Here is a 23,481-nt window from a genome sequence, read left to right as displayed (position 1 = left end):
GGTTAGCCTGGTGATGGGTATTAAGGAGGGCACGTTCTGCGTGGAGCACTGGGTGTTACGCACAAACAACGAATCATGGAACACTACATCAAGAACTAATGATATAATAAAATATGTGATTAACATAACAATAAAAAAATTTTTAAAAATAAAAAAAATTCTAATTCTAAAAACATATAATTCATCTAAGATGTGGAGTAATGTGTTTGTCATTTGCAAGATTTTTTTCTACCTAAAATAATCTATACATTTCTAGGTCTTAAAAGATGCTGATATGCTGCTGATAGGTTGGACGACTCTATGAATGGATAGATGGATAGATAATAATTTATGGTAATGTAAATTGAGGGGTGATGGTAATATAGTCTATGGGGGTTAAGAGGGGGCTCCTGTTCTATTGCCTAATGACTAGATGACTTCACCACATGCCCCTAAATTCTCTGTGCCTCAGCTTCCTTATTGATAAGATTAAAAAAAAAATAGTGCTTTTGTCACAGAGATTTGTGATGATTAAATGAGAGAATGCATATCAAGGACTTAGCCCCATGTTTGACACTCCAAAAATGCAGGCAAGGAGGAGGAGGAAGAAAAAGAGAGTTCTTAAGTGGAGAGCCAATAAATTCAGATGTGGGTATATTTTTTAATTTGCTTACCACAGTGATTTAGGTGGTTTGAGTGAGAATATTTCATCCTTAATGTTCAACATCCTTATTTAGGTGCCGTTTGGCAAAAGGAACTGAACTGCGTGATCTATATAGTACCTTCTAGCTCTGTGATTGAATCTCCAGGAATAAATAAAGCTCCTTTCAGTGTGCTAATGAAAACATCATTAAGATAACATTAGTCTTCTAAATAAGACATTTATCTTTAAATATGATTATCATTCCCACTTTAATAGGAAATCTTTTAGCATATAGATAAGCCAGAAAAAATTATTTAAGCACAAAAAATACTAAACCATATTAACTAGAAATAGAAAAAAAAAGTGTCGTATTTTCCTCTGTATTTAGAATTGCTTCCTGCCCCACTTCTATATGTCTATAGTTTTCCAGCCTCTGACAAATTTCAGAATCTGTTAAAACAGTATTCATGCCACTGTGGTAAGCATCACATACTTTGCCCAAGTTTTAAAACACTGTTTAGCTTTCAGGGTATTTTTGCCCTGAAGAAGATTATGTGGGGAAGGTGGCATATTTAGCTGAGTATTTCATGAGGCATTACTTTAAAACTGCTAGTTACTAGATTTTGTATATAAGCACATGCAGCTATTCAGATTCATAAAAGTGAATGGGGTTACTGAGAGACTTTTCCCCATCTTCCACCTCTGCCACTCTAATCCAAGTCACCATCATTATCACTGTCCTCCTTTACCTGGTCTGTTGCAGTCAAGCACTGAGAGCGAGCCACCTTCTTGCTTCCGCCCTTTGTCACCAACTCCATTTTCCACACAGCAGCCAGAGATATGATATCATGGCACTCCTCTGCTTAGTGTTAATAAAAATAATGATGCTTCCCTGTGAACCCAATAAAACCCATACTTCTCACCATGTACTACTGTGTAGACATAATCTTGGACTATTTTTTCCCCTCTCTCACTCTACTCCTGCCACACTGGCTTTCTCGTCCTTCTGGAAGTACACGAGCTTGTTCCTTGCCTAGAACTTTCATACTAGCTGTTACCTCTACCGGGTGATCTTTCCTCCAATCTATGAGAGCTTGTTTCATAGATTTCATGAGAGTACTAACCCTGTTCATGAGGACTCTGCTCCCATGACTTAATTACCCCCTCAAGGGTCCCACCATCACACTGGGTGTTAGGATTTCAATGAATTTGGCAGGGGAGTGGGTGGGTGTGACACAATCTACAGATAGCACTGACCTTTCTTCTAATGAAATTACATCCTGTGCATAGAAAGCATCCACCTTCTGGTGTAGGGAGGTGCACCTTACCTATTACCTACCTATTTGACAGTCCTATCCCAATAGCACAAATTCTAAGACTTCCACAACTGTTTTAGGTGGGATGTCCCATAGTGTATTTCATTAAAGACAAATGGACACCTGAAAAATGCATATGATGTTTTTAAAGACACATGTGAAAAACTTGATGACTAACAAGAAAATCCACAAATAACTGAAAAATTCATGAATCAGAATAGATATTCCCAAGGCCACAGTCATCCTACTGGTGAATTAAGTAAGTGTATTTCTTAGAATGAATCAAGCTTAGCTCTCAGAATTGAATGGGTTTAGCTCTTCTGTGATATACCGTCTAGCACAGGGATTGTAACTCTCTTTATTGCTCTATTTACATGTGTCAAGACCTTCCAGGTATCCAGCAGCTCTGTTGAATCTCTAGCAAGTGGTCATATGCCTCATGTGTTAAACCTCTCAGAGAGTAAAAACATCCCACCTGCCAGGAAGATTTTATAGAGATAGAATCTGTTTGCATTTTGACAGCCATATCTAGGAGGTTAATTATACTTCTTGATTAGCTTTCATGATATATTCAATAGGAGGAGCAAGATCCATTATCATCTGTATTTTACCAGTTCTTCTGTGTCAGACTCTTTCAGGAAACGTTTTTTTCACCCCTCTTTCCCAAATGCCTGATGTGATCCCTCTGACAAACCCTGTTTCTGCTTGACTATTTCAGCACTTTTATGTAATGGAAAATTTCACAAACATTTGCAAGAAATCTTTGTGCCCTTGGTTGTCCGCTACGTCGATCTCATGGAGTCCTCCATCGCCCAGTCAATTCACAGAGGTTTTGAGCAAGAGACATGGCAGCCTGTCAAGTAGGTATCTTGCCCAGTGTCCATAGAACGTCTGTCTCTTTAGTCCTGACCTTATGACTTTACACATGGCCATCTGTGGTTATTGCTTATGCTGGTCCCTTCCCACGTTGTTTGTTTCTCTACAGGAATATCGCCAACAGTCTTCCCAATGTAGCTCTTCCAAAAGTTCCAAGTCTGCCTCTTAATCTTCCACAGATTCCTAGCTTTTCTACTCCTTCGTGGATGGCTTCTTTATATGAGTCCACGTGTGTATCCCTCACTTATTTCCTGGTGGTGTGTTAGCTAGTGCATGGCCTGGGCTGTGTTCTGTGCACATTTGTTCAGATTGCATGGCATTTATCATTGTTGGTTGAGGAATCCTATGTTTTGGTTTTGTGTGAGTTTTTTTAAGCTATTAAGCTAAGCTGAGCAAATCGATGATAAATGATACAGATTAAAAAAAAAAAAAAAACCACTCACTGGCTTGATGTAGTTCATATGTGACCTGTAGGTGAGAGGTCATTTTGTGACCCAGGTTGTAGACTCTAGCCTAAATGATACACCACGCTTCCAGCAATCACTGTGGTAACGGTATGTCTAGGAGCCATAGTTGGCTCCAACTTTGTTACTGCCCATATAGTTTCTCTTGTACATGAAGAAAACCATCGTAAGAATTGTTTAAGAATATAATGTTTTTCTATTTTATCTTAGTTGCACTTTTAAAGAAATAATATTTCAGGTTGCAGAGAAGCGATCGTCCTTTATTTCCTAACACCAGCAAGTCCTTTCATCTATCAGTTGATGCACTTTGTTATTTTTAAATAATCTTTATATCATAAAAACCCTATCTGTTAGCTCTACGTTGTGGTCAGCCCACCTATTGCAGACTCAGTAACTGAGAGTCACTAAAACAAAAAGAACATAGGCTTTGAAATTCGAGTTTAGATCCTAGTTTAGTAATCATTAAATCTTTCTTAGCCTCAGTTTCCCCAGTGCTGAAATGGTTATGACACCTAGTTTAAAGACATTTTTGTGAGGATAAAAAAGAAAAAAATGATGAAAAGTGCCTGGCACATCCTAGGCTCTCAACAAATAATAACTACTCCTATGCTACATTATGATTTTTATCGTTATTATTACTGTCATCAATCATCATTATTTATTAACTGTATAGTTTTCGAAAGTATGAGACTCAGAGCAAGCAAATGAACTCAATAATAGTCCATGCTTTGCCCAAGATCTCATATGACGTCAGCTAGAAAGAATAATAATTAGAAGAAGAAAAATAGCTACCATTCATTGAACACTTACTATGTTCCAGGTAAAGTGCCAGATCTTTTTCTCAGCTAAGCCTCTGGACAACCCTGGGATGTAAATGTCATTGTCCCTATTTTAGGGACTTAGGAAACTAAGTCATAAAGAGGTTAAGAAACAGAAGTTGCCTGAGGTCCCACAGTAAGTAAGTGACAGAGGCAAGCTTTGAACCCAGGTTTGCCTGACCACAAAGCTCTCACTCCTCTTATTCATGTGTTCGGCTTCCAGAGAATATAAGGATGTTGGGCTAAGAATTTGCCCAGCATCGCTTCTGCCTGTCCTCCCACCACTGTTACATCTGTTCCCCAAGGCTACATACCCTCAAGAAAAGAAAGAAGACCAAGAAGGAGAAGAATAACTTGCAAAATATCTTAACAATATCTCTCCAAGTTAAACATCATCACTGTGCCCATGATAGTTATCGGGATGTTAGGTTACATGTGAATCTTTTTCTTTCAGACAAATGCTTGGGGCAGTTATAGTGTATAGAGTGGTGTCTGTGTGTGCTTGGCAATTATCTAGGAAGAATAATGTATCTTTCTAAGTTTATGTGTTTTTGTGCTTAATACTGTTTTATAATTTAACTCCTCTTCTTCCTCATTCCTCATCTGTTTAATACCCTTGATTTTAACCAAAAACATTATTGTGGGCATTACCTTGTGAAATTTAGATTTTGTGTGTGTGTGTCTTTATTTTTTTAGCTTTGAGGCATGTGTGAAACCTGAATCTCATTTATTGGGAGCCCCTTTTTAAAATGACCTGCATCTCAGGACAGGAATCATGACAAATTGTGGCTTTGTAAATAAAGTGCTCATACTTTCATCATTCTGAGTAAATAAAAAACATGTTTTACAAGTTAATCACTCTTATCTTTACCTGCTAGGATTATCAACGTTAGGCTCTTCATCAGGGTGCTCAAAATTACTTACAATGTTATGATGTAATCACTAGTTTTTTGGGTTCTGGGTGGGTTTTTTTGTTAAAGATTTTATTTTTATTATTTTTAAGTAATCTCTACCCCCAATGCGGGGCTTGAACCCATAACCCCAAGATCAAGGGTCGCATTCTCCACCAACTGAACCAGCCAGGCACTCTTAGTTTTTTGAACTTTCATTATAAAGCATTAAATAGCAAAAAAAAAAAAAAAAAAAAAAAAAAAAAAGTCCATTTTATATATGTAAGGAATTAAAAAATAGAATATAACCAATGCTTTAAAGATACATCCCGACCTACTAATGTATCAGTATCACCTTAGGAGGGGCTTCTCCATATCTTCCTTCTTGGGTTTTTTTGGTTTTTGTTTTTTGGGTTTTTTTTAGCTCTAAAAGTAGGTGCCAATAAGATAAGTTTCCTACTGGCATTTTTAGGAAGTTATCTCAGAGTTCCTTATTCATGTTTGAGTTCTTTAATCTGTTAATCATACTTTCGGAATAGGTCACTGATTAAAAATAATTTTAAAATGAAAAAGTTCTGAGTAAATTGCAGGTTATAAATTACAGCTCAAGAGAAAACCTCTTTACATTTTTTTCTATTTAATTATAGCAAACACTTGTTACCTTAATTATGTTCCCAATTAAGTACATTTATCATTCCATAGCATCAAAGAACAGAAGAAACATATATCCATACTCTCTATGAAGATTTAATTGTCATATGTTATGAGAGAGTCCATTTTCAATAGAATCCCATCTTCACTACTTCAGATTTTGTTTTGATGATGGTTTTTGTTGTTTTGTTATGCTATTAAGAATACATACATGTTTCAAATAGCTACTTTATATTTCTCCAAAGTAAAAAATTACTAGATTTTCTTCTTTAACCAATTAGATTCAATTGCTCTTAATATAAGTCCTCTAATTTACCACATTGTGCACTCTGGGTATATAAGAAGATTTTGCCTGGTCATTTTTTTCCTCTTATTTTTATTATAAAAATGGCAAAAGGGAGAAATAAATATAGTGTTTTTTTCTAACATTTTTCAAAGCAGTGTCAACATGGTGTTGTCTGGTTCCTTTGTTTAGTGGTACTTTAGGGGCACTGATTTTTAAGGTTACGAGATACTGAGTAGAGAGCTATGGGTGGCATTCAGTGCTTTGCTGAGAATGGTCCATTGAGAACTTAACTGTGAGCACATCTTGGCTAGGCAAGGAGACCATGAGGAATTACTGGCGGAATGGGAGAAGGAACACAAAGGAGGTTGGTGATGCAGGAAAGATACTGAGGTGGAGGTGGGGGAGGGAAATAAGCCTTTAATTAGCCAGAGAAGGAGGCATTTTTTTAAGCCAAATAATTGATATGTTTAGCTAAACAAAGGGGGTATTTAAAAGAATTTTATTTTTATAAGAGTTTCCCACTGTGCTCTTGTGATAAATTATTTCATTTCTCTCTTGTTCTTTTGCACACTAACAATACAATTTTTAGGTTAGTGTATGTTAAGCACTTACGGGAAAGCTGAGAACTGAATCTGCACAGCACCTTTTTTCTCTTTTTGTTATCTTTTACTATTAAGTTTCAGCGTGTTTGAACATAGGATTATTTTACTTTCAAAACCTCTGTTTCCCTTATTAGGCTATATACTTGCATAATGGAAAGTAGTAGTATTATCCTTTGCCCAAATATTATATGTACTTTGCTACAAATTACCTTCATCCATGGTCTGAAACTCTAGTTCCCTGGATTAATTTTGCCGCAGCAGTGAATGCATAGCAAATCCAGGCCCCAAGTTAGAAAGATGGAATGACCTGAAATACATGATTTTGTTCCCACTTCAGGGCACCCTGAATGTCATTTCTCTGTTAGACTGTACGTCATACTGTTAGGTTTCATTATGAGCTAGAAAAGTCACGAAGCATTTCAAAATAGGCATAAGATTTGCTTCCCTGCTCAGCCTGTTTTCTCACTTGCACTACCTGTTTCCCCTTCCGCTGTCCTTGAGAAACTGAAGGATCTGTACGCTACGCACCTGTCTGTAGACAGAAACCCCCGTGATGACAAAGGCACACATGTATGCATGAGTAGAGGAGTGAAGCTCCTAGTAGCTCTCGTATGGACTTTCTTGCATAGAACATACTCTTCTGAATTTCCAGGAGGAAGTATTTATGTATTTTATCTGTATCCTATGGATTGGTTAAAAAAGCGTTTAAAATGTTTGTTCTTCCATGTACAATTTGATTTCTTTTCCTTAGTAAAGTACCCTTATGCATTCTACCCCTTTCTGTGAAACCCTACTATATTCATTTCTATTTGTTTTGTTTTGGTTTTTTTTCCTCACCATATTCATTAAGAAGTGAAAAGGAAGAGATTTAGAAGGTTGGATAAAGAAAATACCAATTACTGAGATTTTAAGGCAAAAAACAATGTGTTGGCTATCCTCACAGCTAACAGTGGAAGTTCATGATGCTCTTCATGTTTCCTTTTTCTTCTAGCAATGGCTCAGCAACATCAGAAGACCTCTTTTGGAAACTCGATGCACTGCAAATGTTTGTCTTTGATCTGCACTGGCCAGAACAAGAATTTGCCCACCACTTAGAGCAAAGACTTAAACTAATGGCCAGTGATATGATAGAGGCCTGTGTCAAAAGGTAGACCTGTGTTTTCAAGTTGCTGCTTTGTACGCCAGCACCCAGAGTAGCACTTTTCACCAAGTACCTGTTACCAGTTGTCACAAGGAAAGTTTCAATATGTACTACCACAACAAAATTTAATGAACGTTGGGTTCTCAGACCTGAATTCTGGGGCCTCCTATAACTCTGTAACTGATAAAATTGGCCTAAAACTTTTTTTTTTTTTTTAACGCCTCCTCACATTACCCTTCTCAGTAGCATCCATACTATATTAATCCTTTCTGTGGTGCTTTATTGTTGTCTCTCTGGGAATACTGTGCTTTCAGTTCCCAAGGCAGTACTTCCTGAGACATATGGAAAAGGGCAGTTAAGTACTTTATGCATTACGCGCGGTGTCTGCTGTGAAACGGCATGGCAAACCCAAATTATGATCAGGGCCATCACTGTTTCTGTTTTCTGGTATTCTCTTTCCACGTCAAAGGAGCTTTCCACGTCAACTATCCAGTTACATTCTTCAGAACTTAATCAGAAATAAGTTATGAGGCTTTGAGTTCCTCCAGATGTGCTTTCATTTTCTTTAATAGTTCTTACAAAATCAACAGTGTATCGCTAATTAGCCAAGCATTGTTTTTCCCATTGCCCTTGTTCATGATGCATACAGAACAATGTGGGCAGCATATTGGAGTAAACACTGGTTGGAGCAATTGAATAATCCTGAATTCTTCAAAGTTAAGAAAAATCTCGTCTTTAGAATAATGTTTAATAGCTTCCTAAGGCAAGGCCATGAATTAGATTATTTAATGTTTTAAAAATATCATATTTGTCATATGTGATTCTAATGTCTCAAATCTATGGGTATTCTTTGGATACTTTCGCATAAACAATTCTAAATTGCCTGTTACAAACTTTCTTTCGAACACCTACCTACAACTTTGGGTATTTGAAAGAAAATCTAAGTGACACAAAAGAATTATCCATTCTCTGTTGTACATTAATCATGATGTTTTAGGGTTTTCCAGACTTGTACTTTTTTTTTTTTATTTGGTAAACCCTCACGCAGAAGATTTGTTCTGCTTTAATGTAGAGAAGCCAGTGGTTTTTATACTTGGAAATTAATTCAGGCAGTTAAGTAAAACTAAGCGGTTTTTCCATAAAAAGTTTTACACTAGATATAACAAATAGCTTCCTTTGACTAGAGAGATTGTCTGCGTGACTGCAAATCTGTTTAATATAAAATATCTCCCTGATCTTTCATATGAGACACCTGACAAAGAAGAGCATCCCACCCCTAGCTCCCAAGCAATGCCACACTCCTTATTTGCATGTTTTAAATTAGCATGTTGTAGTGTTGATTTCACTTTCACTAAATAGGTAAGACATATTTCAGAATTTCTTACCCTGAATTCATGTTTTAATGAATAGAACAAGAACTGCATTTGAAGTCAAGCTGCAAAAGGCAAGCAAAACCACTGACTTGCGCATTCCTGCCTCTGTGTGTACAATGTTTAATGTATTGGTCGATGCCAAAAAGCAAAGCACCAAACTTTGTGCCCTGGATGGACAAGAGGTAAGTGAACTGAGTGTCACATATGAATAGGCAGCACGGGGTGCCCTGGCAGAGGGTGCTGGATGCTGTGTCCAGAAGTCTCTCACTTGATTACATTAAAAGACCAACTTTTCCAATAGAAGTGTTTGGTCTTTTCCTTACTGTAATAATGGAAGGCCCTTTATCCTTTGCTCCCATTAGTTTCTTCTTTTTTATGTGAAGACTGCCCAAAATTTTACACGTGGCCATTGAAGCTTTTAACAACTTAGGTGTTGTGTATTTACATAAACCTTGCTTTTCACAAGCAAATAAGAAAGCTAGAAAGCTACCTGCTTTGTTTATACAAATCTAGAGTATCCAGAGTTTGCATTCAAAAAACAAGGCACAGAAAATAGCATATGAAATATTTTTATTTACACAAAAGTTTCCATGTTTTAAAGATCAAGTAGAAATGTACTAAAAAAAAACTTTTTTTTTTTAATAAATGTCCCATTTTTTTTTTTTACTTTGATTCATGTTTTGTTTGGTTCTATATTCAGAAACACAGCTTATTTTACCCCATGATTTATTTTTGTTGAGAGGGGCGATTGGGTGAAAAGGATTTATTTTTAGATTATCTGTTTAAGTTGACATTTTGTTGCTGCTTTTCTCATTGTAATTACTTTTTCATTTCTTTACTCTTCCCATATGTTCTCCTTCATCGTCTTTTTTTTTTTTTTCTCCATGGCATGATCCAGTTTGGTAGTCAATGGGTAAGTCTTTCTTTTTTTTCTTTTCTTCTTTTTTTTTTTTTGTAAAAGCACACTTTCATTTGAGTTATTATTTGTGTTAATGTACACTTTTTATTTTCATCTTTTCAAATTAATATAATTCAATTTTCAGGTTTATGTTTTCCGTGTATGTGTATAACACTAACAGCTTATTATAACATAGCAATACCCAGAGACACATTAAAACACATAAATACTTAAGCCCTAAATAATGTCAAGGGGAATGTTTCTTCCCTGTTAGGCTGCAGAATCTACAAACTGCTCTTAGATTTTTTAAGGATAAAATTATTTAAAACAAAATGAATTCACCCTCCTTTAATCAAAATTCTAAATAAATTCAGAAGCAGAATGATTATTAATATTTTCAAGGTGCATATATCTATAGTATATACTTTTACCAATACTAGGAAAATTTGGAGGTTTGGATGACATATACTATATATCAGGGTACCTGTAAATTTGAGGACCAGGAGGCCATTCCTAAGGTCACTTCATGCAGAAGAACCCAATTGTGGATTTCAATAAGGTACATGCCCACCAGTGATACAGTCTTTCTTCCCACTCATGGCCTGGGAAGTAACCATTACCAGAGACAGGGAAGAGGCAGGCCTGTGTGTCAGGAGCCTTTCCTCTCCACACAAGGTTGTCTTGAATTACCACCCAGAACCTCAGAGGAACATGATATGAAAATTTTTATGCATACAAAAGTGACTAGATACTATGTATATATATCTATCGGTTTTATATATGTGTTTTGATAAGTCAAAATGTTTTTGTGCTCTATGGATATGTTCACTCTCATAAGTCTTAGAGTTGCCACCCAGGAGTCAAACTCAGGGTGACTCTACTGGGCTGACAATTCTCAACCAAGTAGAAGGGCTTAGGTAGCTCTGAAAGTGGATGAGAGGGCCCACTATTTGTGAATTTCATACTTATTTAACCCAGATATAGACATTAGGTAATTGGCCATAATTTGTGCACATGCACACGTATTTCATTCTTTGAGCAATTCAAGGGGAAAAGATGTATTTCTAATACCATAGCATACAACCTTACAGATATATTAAGTGATTGATAGGTGTTATAGAATGTTCAGTAATTATCATTCCCTGAGCACCTACAACATGATTTATTACCTCTAATCATCTGAATGAGGAAGCAGCTGGCTTGGATATCATAGCTCATCTCTCTACCTTTTCACGTTTTTCAGTACCCAGATGTAAGCCTTTGATGGTCTACTCAGAAATATTGTCTTACGTCTCTTTATAAGTCCATCCATTTCTCATCAGGTTTATAGAATCATCTTGCCTCTTCCCATTGATACTGGATTTATCCATCTGCTTTTATTTTAGTATACGTGGCAGTACCAGACACATAATACGCATAGTAAATAGTTGTTGAATGAACAGACTGATCTGTTGTCACCGCTTTAAAAATCCTCCCCTGTAAGAAACAACTGTCTCTAGTACCTCAAAAGAAAAACAAGCACACACACAAATGACAAAACATTGTTGCATTGTCAAACGGTTCTTTATATTAACAGGTAGATGGCTTTGAAAAGTAATCTGCTACTGTTCATTATGTTTGCACATGTACCTTCTCACCAGAGACAATTAGTTTCCCACAACTTTCACACAATTAATGTAATTCAAAATGTGCAGGTGTAAAACCCATTAGCAACTATGAAAAGTGGTAAGCAAGAATTTCGTGCAAAAGAAGGATTTTATACTTTGCTTTTAATCACCAATAAATATACCCACATAATTGCACAGGCTTTCCCTCTCTGTGCTTGGGATAAGTTTTGGAATTGTTGCAAATTAGCAAATATGTTACATGCGGAGGTGAGCCAGTGGACCTCATTCTGTAGTAAGCAACAAATTAAAAACTAGATTATTACACAATTTGGAATCTTGTAAAATATATGCTTACCTAGATAAACCTAGTAGGGATAGTTTTCTGAATTTTAGGGAATTACCTCTCCAGAGTCTCCAGTAAATTTGTTATATGTCATTAGTGAGATGAAACCTCTCCAAGTCCTTTTCCACAAGGCAGCCCCTTCTGTGCTCCTGAGTTACAATTCCGTTTTCTTGCGTGGCACATGATGATGCAAACGTGCTCAACCGCAGCCCAGAATGGTGTTTAATGGAGTCATTAGTGAGCGAATGATCTGCTCATGCGACAGCTGTGTGTAATGAGTCAGCAGTCTCAGGCCAGTTCCTCGGGGACAGATGTTGAGACCACAAAACCACCAGTGTTTAGAAAGCGTTGTTCTCCACCAACTGCATGGGTCTTACTTAGGTAATGCTCTGCCCTCGGTGCCCCCAGCATCCGATGGCCCATCCACTGAGGATGAAAGCACATTAATAGGGGCTCCTTGTGTAGGATTTGTTCTCAACTATAGTAAAATGCTTTCATTTCCAGAACTGACAATCCAATACCTTTAAAGTTCTTCCCAAGAGAAGGACCAAAATCTTTTAAGAATGCTAGATTATACTGGCATTTGATTAGTTTTCATTTCTGGAGTGTTTACGTTAACAACAGTCAGGTGAAATGAGGATATGTACCTGAGCGTAGGGGGACGAGGGTTTCAGACCTGTGTCTGATCGCTGAATTCCCTGGGCTCCATGAGGTACAAATTCCTTAAAGGTTAATCTTGATCGAAAGTCAGAGTCATCTGCTGGAGAAGCACATACACTTCACTTTTGAGGGTGAATGTAGGGAGAATTAGTCGAAGAAATGGGCTGTGCTTTGCCAAAGCCCTGGTATGTAGGATTATCAATCCGATTTGAAATATTCTGATAGAAATTGTATAGGCTTTTATTGTTGCAGACAAAAACTTTGCAGATTTTTATCAAAAATTCAATCTGTTAATCCAAATAAAACATACCAGTTTTAGGTTAGGTAATGTAAATGTCTGTGCAGATCAATTCTTCTCTGTGATCTCTTTTGCTGTGTCTGTGTCTTTGGAAGCTGTCTGGACCACCTGAGGAATAACTTTCTAGCTAACCTTCTATCATCTCTATGTGGCCGATGTGAGCTCTTCTCTTTGCAGAATGTACATGTACAATATGAATTCTGAGGCCACCTGGCCGCTCCCACCCCCAGTGTTTCCAGACCACCTCCACCAACTGTGCAGCTAGAACAGATTCTGGAAGTTCCCGGCAATTTTAACATTAGTGAAAGTCCCAGCTAGTCAGATAAGTTTACAATAGCAAAATCTCATAAAAACCTAACGAGCCTTATCCTATTTGGGTTTGTCCTTGGGTAGTACATTTAGTATACTTTTCTTCCTTTTTAATTTTTTTTGTGTCTCTCTCTCTCTCCCTCTCCTCCTCCTTCCCTGCTCCCCTCCTCACCCCCTCCCTCCCTCCTTCTCCTCTCCCTGCTTTTGGCTAGATCAGGTGTCAGCAGTCTAAAGGTGTATATTACAGGCAAATGTGATGGCCCCTGGGGTCCATGCCTTTCCCTGCCTTTCGATAAAAAGGGTATAAGGAACCTCTTTAGTGGCTCATCTCTTGATTTTAAGATGTGTCCAAATCCATCCAGTCTAAAATGTAGAAGCTCTACAATTTTATATCCAATAGCCTTTTGATGACATTTGATTACTCTTGAGTTAAAAAATGAACATACGGCTGGGGCACCTGGCTGGCTCAGTCAGTAGAGCACGCAACTCTTGATCTTGGGGTTGTAAGTTCGAGCCCCACACTGAGTATAGAGATTACTTAAAAATAAAATCTTTTAAAAAACGAAATCTATGGCAAATACAGATAAGCACTGAACATATCAAGTGTATGTTTAAGAACATGGAACCGCTCAGAGGTCTGAGCACCGTGATCCCTGTATGCTCTGTAGCACTTTCCAGGGAAGAGGGAAGTGAGAAGCTTGAAGCCCATCTCCTGTATGTATGCCTTTCCTGTTCTACCCCAAAGAGGAGCCTCAGTCTAGTATTTCACTTCCTCCTGCTGCTCAGACACAAATTTGGAGAGAGGAGGGTATGAAAAGAGGAGCAGGGAGGGAGAGCCGGGCAGAGCGCATTTGCATAAGCTCCTCACACCAGGTTGTCTGTAGAGCTTCAGCTGGAGCCCAGGTCCTGTGTCTGTGTCTGTGTCTGTAGGGGGCTTCCTAGCTATCTCCACTAGCAGCCAGATTCTCCAGGCTCTTTCTCTTCTCCGTTGTTTTTCTTTATTGTCTCCCCTTTTCCTTCTCTTCAAGCTGTTCTAAAAGCAAAGGAGTTGGCCCTACTGTGATAGAAATCCACCCTCTGTGTTTCTGTTCCAATTGTCTCTGGGGAGCACAAGTTTGGGAATCAGTAAGGCTTTCAGTAAAACAGACACATAATGTTTCCCTTCACTAGGTGGAATACGTGCCGGGAAAGGTCCACGTTCATGTGTGTGCGGGTAATTTTAGACCACTTGTCAGCACACACACATACATGCAGAACTGAGAATTCACATGCCCCAGAATTAGGCTTCCTGTTTTTTATGTATTCAGGTAGATAGCCACTTGTAACTGTCAGAGCCTACGGTGGGGGGGGGGGGGGATCATTCCTGTGTATTCCAAAGCAGACCTACATTGATGTTTTGTTGTGTGTGGAAACTTTGAGACATGTTTTCAGAAGAAAAAATAGCTTTCAAAAACTTACATCCTAGGAAACCATTCATCCGGCAGCTGTTAAGTTGGTCTAATGTTTATACTGACCTGAGTACTTTTACTCTATGCATTATGTTAGCTGTTCCAAGAAGCCTTGAACCATCAAGATAGGGTTAGTCTTTACAAGTCACATTTTCTCTGAAGTGGCTATTGGGGACAATCGGGTGTCAGATAAATGCTTCTAAAGCAAGAATTACTGTTTAAATGAATGTGCCTTCAAACACTGCAGAAGCCGAAGCTCCTGCTAATTTAAGAATGCAACTCTCTCATATTCTCTAAAGAAAGCGAAAAAGGAGGCTTTCAGGTTTATTTTAAATACATCTTTTTTGTATTTACTTAAAGGCGTCTTTTTCATGAGGAAGCAGTGATAAAACTATGGGGAGTGAGTGCTATTTCATTATACCCTTTATGGCCTATTAATTTGTTACCATCTATTCACCTTTGATGATGACATTTTAATTTTGCCCTTGCTTGAGCATATTGTAAGAATTGTATAAACTGCGGCTTCCCTGCACTGACAAAACGGTCCTTTTACAGTGAACAATTGGGAGCTCATTTTATTTCTAGAGCACATTTAAAATAACTTATGAATGAGAGTTGTCAGACATGAAATGCTGTATTAATTAAATCTTTTTCTAGTCTTTTTGCTTCTCCAGCTAAACCAACCCTTTAGAAAAATACACGGCCACCTTAATTATAGAGGAGAAGACAAAAAGTATCCTTCACATTCCTCTGCCTGAATAAGAATAAGAACCCAATTCATCTATATAATAACCCCATTAGCTGCTTAACTCAACAGTGCACATGGGAAAATTTTCAAGCCACAATGTAAAAAGTGTTGATTGGGTGGATCGTTTTCAAGGTTTTGTTCTTCTGATGTTCAAAATGATCATTTTCAGCAAATCCGATATGTCATAACTAGGAGCTTTAAAGCATTTATGACTAATGACAAAAGTTTTGTGTCCACATCAACTAATGCATCTTTGTCTTTTGATATCCAGCAACAATACCATTCAAAAATAGATGATTTGATTGACAACGCTGTAAAAGAAATCATTTCACTGCTAGTTTCAAAGGTAATGTATTATTTATTCACCTTTTTAAGTCAGACTCAAAAATCATTTTGCTGGGAATTTTTAGAAAAATCTGTCTCATGTTTCTAAATACCCAATTGAAAAATAGTTTTATAAAGAGACGCAAGAAAAGTTCAGATTTCAAGAAGAGTTCAGAACAAAATGTGAACACTCTTTGTCAACAACTTTTGATTTTTTATTTACAATTCATCTTGGCTTTTCTTGCAGCTGTTGGCTTTTAAAAATAACTCTGTCTTCCAGTAAGATCTTATTATTTCACATTTATGTTCCCTGACTATTTGTCTTATCTGTTTGGCTGATTCGAGTTGTCACCAGTCGTTGAGTGTAGCCTGTTTGTGGGGATGACAGCACCGAGGCTCTAGAGCTAGTCACGGGCAGATGAAGAAGGCTGACAGCCTGAGGTTCTCCTCTCCTGGGGGGCTCCCACGGTTTCCAATCTGATGCTCCAGATATCTCTGACAAGGGCTATAGCCTGTAACTGTATAAGTAGAGATGAAGCATAAGTATTCCATTGAATGATTAGAAAGTTAAAATCCCACCAAGGTGTAACAGACTGCCATGAGCTGACACTCAAGATCCGGGTCTGCCAGGGAAAGAGACGGAAAATGGAACTCAAGAGGGTGAGGAGTCAGAATGGATGTGGTCCAGGGGCACATTCACAGGAACAGATGGAGCCCTTGCTCTTGCAAGGCTTGATCAGAGAACCCCCAATCAAGCTTCATAAAACAATTGGAAGAACGTACAGAAAACAAAGGAAAAAACACCCCCAATTTAATAAACGAAGGACATGTTTAGAAAAGAAAAAGCAGAGATGCCCAAGAAGCATGAAAAATGTTAAACCTCACTCATCATTTAAGGAATGAAGAAAAACTACAATTAATATACTACTTTTTCTAGCAAATTAGCATAGATGTTTTTAAACTAACACTTGGTTTCAGAAAAGGTGAGGTGGGATACTCACACTTTCTGTCTACAGGAGTGTAAATCATTACAGGCTTCCTAGAGATAATTTGGAACTATATCGAGTACATTAATACCCTTCTACCTAATAAGTATTTTTGCATCTTTTTCCTACTCAGAGAGATGCACAAAATATATATACATTGATATGGTCACATTACTTCTAATGAAAAATGGGAAACAACTTTAATCTCTAACATGAAGGGAATGGTAAAGTAAATTATGGGACAGCTATATTAAGAAACCATGCATTCAAAGACTATTAATGATAAAGGAAAGGTTTGATAATATAGTATTAAGTGAAAAAAAAAGTTTAATATTTTAGAAATGGAAAGTATGATCTGAATTTGCATCACATAGAGTAAAGACAGGATAAACACCAAAATTGTTGACAGAGCTTCTCTGGATGGTGGAATTATACTTGATTTTGGAGGCGGGTGGATTCTTCAGGGTTTTGGGGGTTTGTTTGTTTATTTCGTTTGGTATTTTCTGAATTCCTTGGTAGCAAGTCTTGAGATAGAAAAGAGCCAGAAAGAAGATTTTAGCATACCACCACCCCTCCAGTTTGTTCTCATTCTCTTCACTTCTACCCCCACAAGAATACCTGCACCTTCACGTACAACACACAGTTACCAACAAGTGGAAAGGGAAAAGGTGAACAGTAAAAGCACCCAGCCGGTGGGGGAGAGGTGAGCCGCTGGAGAACAAAGCTCCAGAGGCAGAGCAGGGAGATTTCCAGCCTCTCAGGAGCCCAGCACAGCAGCTCCCAACACTGCACAGACAGCCCACTAAAGTGAAAGGAAGTTACTTTGTGCCTTCATTGTCTGCGAGTCATCCAGGGAGATTTTACCCAGATGGCACCTCCCCATCTTCACAGTTCTCCTGTGCAAGTTGTCTTTTGCGAGAAGGGGGCATACTGGAAGTCATTAAATTGCATGATAGCATGCAGCTGGTAAAGGGTTAAATAGGCAGCAAGGAAAAGAGACTAGTTCAAGATTTCTGGTGGTGGGGGGAGGGTTGCAGAGGAGGCTGGCAGGGCTGCACATCATCTCTGCACTCTTTCCTGGCAAAGTAAAAAACTGATTTATTTTTATATCAGATACATCTGTTTTAATGAAAAAATAGTATATTTGAATCAAGTAAGCAAACGGTATTCTAGAGATCAGTACTATTCAGTACAACTTTCTGTGGTATAAAAATATTTATCCAGCACCATCCAGTAGAGTGACTACTAGTCTCATGTGGCTATAGACCACTTGAAATGTGGCTAGTACAACTAAGGAACTGAAATTTTGATTTTACTTAATTTTAATTAATTTTAACTTAAATAGCCTAATGGAACTAGCTATTATATATGGAGATCAGATCTAGATTAGTCTTTTTCTGTGGATCATTTCTCCTGCAGTTTAACAGTACTTTTTTTTTTTTTAGATTTTATTTATTTATTTGACAGAGAGAGAGAGTGAGAGCAGGAACGCAAGCAGGGGGAGCGGGAGAGGGAGAAGCAGGCTTCCCACTGAGCCGGGAGACTGATGCAGGGCTCGATCCCAGGACCCTGGGATCATGACCCGAGCCGAAGGCAGATGCTTAACAACTGAGCCACCCAGGCGCTCCCACTTTAACAGTACTTTTTAATAATCTTTCATTCTTCAGTTGAAAAGTATAAAATAAACTGACTTCATAGATTGAACCAATCATCTTAAGCTCTCATAGGAGATGACAATAAATGATTTTTTTTATTTTATTAAGCAAAGAAAATAAGGTTCTATAATTCAATTCTTAAATGTTAGCAAGCCAGAAATTACTTGAGGTCATGTTAAAATGTAGATTCCATGCCTCACTTTCCAACAATTCTGAATCAGAAGTTTGAGAAGAGGAGCAGGAAGGTACATGTTTAACCAGTCACCATGGTAATTTTGTTGTAGGAGTACAGTGAGCCAGACTTTGACAAACACTGCTCTGATAAATCTCTATCCAGGCTATCATGTGAAAGATCTTTAAACTTCAGTATAATGTTTAAAAACAAAACAACCCTCTAAGATAGTGTGTTCACATTTTTTTGTTGTTGTTGAAGAAATGATATCTTAAAAGGGGATATTTATGAAGTACCAGCTGTGAAACCCTATGGGATGAGCAGTCTTACCCTAATTCACAGATACAAACAAAGTCCTCACAGTAGTCTACTAAATTGACCACAGACCTAATTAAGAGAGTCAGGAACCAAAGTTTTGAGCTTCAGGTTCCTAATCCAATGTACGTGCTGATTCTGGATGTCTAGGAAATCAGTGAAATGCAAAATACTCTAAAAATTAAAATGGGTAACACCTACATTTACTGTCTTTACCCTGTCAGATTTCAAGAGTCCTGTCCTAGACATTTTTATTTTATCCTAGCATATTAATTAACTCAACATGAAATAGAGTAGAATAATGAATTACTTGTGTTGTATTCCAAATGTTTCTTCTCATGTTTTAATCTGTGCGTCTTGATAAATATATTTGCTACGTTTGGTTAAGTTAGAAAGAATACTTCCTTCTTTTTAACTCCTCTCTTCAATCCCACCTCCATATCCTCTTCTTATTCCACACATCTTCACAAATGATTGAACAATGAGCCAGGGCTCTCTATCATACATAGCACTCAACAGTATGTGCCCCAACTGCATGCACATTTCCATGCTGAGAAAAGAACTTGGCTTTCCATCTCTGTGTCCTTTCTCCATCTAGTACCTAAATGCTGGTATTCCTTGGGTTTCCATCTTTAGTCTTCTTTTGAGCTCATTCCACAAATTGCTGTGACTTTCACACTTCTGATTTTATGTACTAATGATTCCCAACTCTGTGTCTAAGAGGCAGAGTGCAATCATGGTGAAAAGCCCAACTTCAGACCTGAGGAACCTAATGTCTTCCTCTAAGAACATTGGGAAGCCATGGAAGGGTTGGGGTGGCAGCGAGTAAGGGTGAGGAGTTAATCATATCTGCATTATAAGAAGATTCATCTGATTGCCTGTAGCAAATAGATTACAGAGAGGGTACTGCCGAGACTGTTCTGTTGATCTCTGGTGGACTAACCCAAAGACATTTAAGACATTTAAAGAGTGCTATAGACTGAATGTTTGTGTCCCCCAACCCAAATTCCTATGTTGAAACCTAATAATCCCTAAGGTGATGGTATTAGGAGGTGGGGCCTCTGGAAGGTAATTAGGTCATGCAGATGCAGCCCTCATAAATAGGATTAGCGCCCTTATTTAAAAAAAAAAAAAAAATACCCCACAGAGCTCCCTAGCTCCTTCTGCCATGTAGAAATGCAGCCAAACGCCATCATCTTTGAACCAGGAAGTGGGTTCTTACCAGACACCAAATATACCATCTTCTTGTTTGTGGACTTCCCAGCCTTCAGAACTGTGAGGGGAAAAAATGTGTACTTTTTTGTCACCCAGTCTAAGGTATTCTGTTACAGCAGCCCCAGGGTTAGTAATGGGGAGAGAAGGGAAAACCTAACTTGCTCCTAGGTTTATGGCTTGAAGCACAGCATGCATGTTGAAGCCATTGACTGACCCCGGGTGCCTGGAAGAGGAACAGATTTTGAGGGAAAGACCACGATGTCAGTATTGGACACGTGGAGACTGAGTTGACTGATATCTGAAGGAGGGAAGGCCAAGGAGACAATCAGATAGCTGAGTCTGGAATTCAGAGGAAGCATATGGAACCAAACTATCAATGTTATTATAAGATTTCATCCATTAGAAATGATGGTATGTCAGTGGCTACTGTTCTTAGGCAGATATTCCATAACTCGAAACCCTGTGGAGAAATGGAAATCAACCTTAAAACGGAAAAAAATAAAGATGCTCCTAGCCAGAAAGGGACTTAGATATTTTTACTGAGGGAAAAAAAAATGATAGTGGGAACATTAAATCTTGCGAAGGAAAGGATACCAAAAATGCCATATTTATCACCACCTTATAATAATTAAGTTGACCAAAGTGTGGGAGAATCAGAAGATCTGAACTCTGCTCCTGTTTCTTCATGTTACCCTCTGGGTCTCCCTATACAATTTCGTATCCTCATCAAAAAAGCATGAGTATTAGATGACAAAAAATATCTATACCCTTTTGTCAGTCTAAAACAAAAATCCTTACATACATTTCTTTATAGAGGCCTCTGGGGACCCACATCGTTTCTCCTCAGGTTCCAGAGTCCCATGGCATGCACAGTGCTAGAGTTGGAACCCTGAGATCCTCTAGCAAGGACTTTTCAAGTATTTTTATAATGTTCAGAAGACATATTTAATGTTCTCAAATATATCTTGGGTAGCACCAAAAGCATCACATTGATCAGAGCAAAACTGCCCTGAGTAAAGAGGGGAAGGAGGCCTGGAGCTCTGCCCAAGGCAAACTCCCAAGGTAAACCAGAGTTTACCCCAGAGTCCAGTCCCCTGGCTCACAGATGAGGAAACAGGCCCCAGGTCACATGGTAGGTAACTGTGGAGCCAGGACCTGGCCTTTGTGGTCCCTAGGCTTGTCATCTTTCCATCACGCTACACAGAATTCAGCAAGAGCAGAGAAAAAAAGAGTGGGAGCTTTACCTCCCAGTCTTCTGGTGCCCCCTTTGTATCTGGGTTGTACTCACCAGCCCGTGTGTCCCTCCTGTGACAATCGCACATAGGCATACTCGCGGTGGGACCAGCATAGGTAGGTAGAGGGGAATGGGGTTCGTTGTATGTCAAATGAGGATGCTAGAGAAAAGCTGAGAGAGCTGGGAGAAAGGACTGGCCAGGGAAACGGTTAGCAGAGCAGAGAATGAGGCTGCGACCACTCTCAGGACGCACCCTGGTTAACGGGGCTTAGGAGATCCTGGGTATGAAGCAAAAGAGCATAGGAATATATTCAATCCACGAAATCCTTCATTATTGCAAAAAGGGATTTAGGAACACGGACACACTACCTCACTGAGTTCATAGGTATAGAGCTAGGTGTAAATATATGCAGACACACATACATTCTTTCTGATAACCTAAAATATTTTCCCCTACATTTCCTTTAAGAATAAGATGGGCAGAGGATACATCACACCTGACTACCTAGATTCTGTAATTAAAATATCTCACCAACTCATCCTAAGATTAATTTAATTAAATTTACTCATTTGGATCAAGGCTATATAGTCAGAAGACACCTGTTCAAATCCAACTATATGCTTAAAAGGATTATTAGGAGAGAGGAAATACAAAATACGATAGGTTGCTCTCTTTGTGGGGCAAGGGAAAAAGGAACAAGGAGAGGAGTGTGGAGAATTTACCAATGTCTGTGCTAGATGTGCCCTTTTGGAAGTTGTCTTAGACACTTTGTGGAACAAGGTATGTTACAAGTAAATATTTGCTGTCAAATACTACCCATCCTTGGGTGGGAGCCATGCTAATCTTCTGTATCACTCCCATTTTAGTATATGTGCTGCTGAAGCCAGCACTCAAATAGTGCGCATCCCCAACACAGATACAGAAAATCTAGAAAGACCTTTTGGGAGTCAGTTGGAACAAAGGTTCAAAGAAGTGGATTCACAGTTGGAGAAAAGAGGATGAGGAAGGGACAGTTGCATTGTATCATAACAGTAACATTCTGATTCAGGGAAGGAAACCTGGTTTTTTCCAGTCCGTGGTATTCTAGTTCCATGTGGATTTTTAACAATACTAGCTAGTCCTGATCTTACCAAATAAACATAAAACATCTGCTAATAAAATAGTTATCTCCAGCACCACTAACCCTTCCCCCCTCCCAAAAAAGAAAAAAAAAAGAAGAGAAAAGGAAGGGAAAGAACTTAGTTTTTTATCATCAGTCTTATTTGGATGAATCTCTTTTCTGTGGAAGGTGTTATAACTTGCAGTGTAAATGATGCAAATACCCTTATTACCCTTATTCGTGAAGTGTCACAGCTAAAAAAGCAGGAATTGTGTTTTGAACCCACCAATCTACAGTTGGAATCCTCCCAATAACGTTTTAGAATTTGTGGTCTACTTTCCATGCATGTGGGAAAATGAATCTTATACCCTGTTAAAATTCAACAGGAAATTGAAAGCGCCATGCCTTGTGGCATACTGCATGTTTCATTCGACTAGTCATTTCAAAGTGCTTTTCATCTTTAATTTCCTTGAGAGTGTGCATAGTGAGGTAAAGTTGGTAATTACCCAGACAGACTTTAGGTGTTAAATATTATTCAAACAAACCCAGTAAATGGCGTCTACAATAAAGAGCAGGGAAACAAAGAGATTACAGTGTTTCATTCCAACCCGACACCCTCAGGAGAACAGAGAGCACAAGGCAAGCCCCTAAGTATTTATATACTCCCTGAGCTGTACTGAGAAAGTTCACAGGAAGCAGTTAAAGACACAGCAACTAAACCCAGCGTTTAACTGGATGTCTTTGGAATCTTGCTGTTTTGTGCAATTAACGGCCAAATGGAAAATATATCATCATTAGTCAATCTTGATTTTTAATAGAGTTTGGCTTTTAAGGCCGCTCTTCTAATGCATGTGCCTTGGAGAAATCTCACAAAAACAGCTTTCCTGTAGGAACTGTATGGCTCAGCTGGTTGATCCCAGTGGTGCAGACACTGTTCACCGCCATGGAAGCACATAGGGTCCCTTGCTGTATCATGCCCCCCTCCCCCGGGACCGTTTGGGGTGGGGAGGAACTCAAGGAGAGGCTCTCTGCTATTGTTAAAATGGAGGCAAAGGATGTTGTGACACGGATGCAGCAGCCCAGTCCTCGTGTAGGATTTACACAGATACGACCCAGTGCTGCTTAGGAAC

The 23,481-nt window shown here is 38.5% G+C and overlaps 1 protein-coding gene and 1 non-coding gene across 5 annotated transcripts in view; one reads left to right on the top strand and one right to left on the bottom strand.

Annotated features, from left to right (window-relative positions):
- CADPS2 (calcium dependent secretion activator 2) overlaps positions 1 to 23,481 on the top strand; it is a 508,166-nt gene that overhangs the window by 444,204 nt on the left and 40,481 nt on the right. For 2 of the 4 annotated variants that reach the window (XM_073899137.1, XM_025865743.2), the window contains 4 exons: positions 2,657 to 2,798; positions 7,517 to 7,672; positions 9,077 to 9,221; positions 15,622 to 15,696. In XM_073899137.1, coding sequence (XP_073755238.1) covers positions 2,657 to 2,798; positions 7,517 to 7,672; positions 9,077 to 9,221; positions 15,622 to 15,696 — 518 coding nt within the window. Of the gene's footprint in view, positions 1 to 2,656; positions 2,799 to 2,923; positions 3,044 to 7,516; positions 7,673 to 9,076; positions 9,222 to 9,937; positions 9,953 to 15,621; positions 15,697 to 23,481 lie in introns of all 4 variants that reach the window. The other 2 variants (XM_073899136.1, XM_025865736.2) reach the window with 2 other exon arrangements.
- Positions 22,038 to 22,142, bottom strand: LOC112818634 (U6 spliceosomal RNA). Its single transcript, XR_003206635.1, has one exon. It is a non-coding gene; the product is annotated as a U6 spliceosomal RNA (small nuclear RNA).

The sequence above is a fragment of the Callorhinus ursinus genome, unplaced genomic scaffold, assembly GCF_003265705.2.
Source record: "Callorhinus ursinus isolate GAN/ISIS: 27379988/994484 unplaced genomic scaffold, GSC_fseal_2.0 scaffold12, whole genome shotgun sequence".
NCBI lineage: Eukaryota > Metazoa > Chordata > Mammalia > Carnivora > Otariidae > Callorhinus > Callorhinus ursinus.
This window is presented reverse-complemented; position numbering and strand designations above follow the sequence as displayed.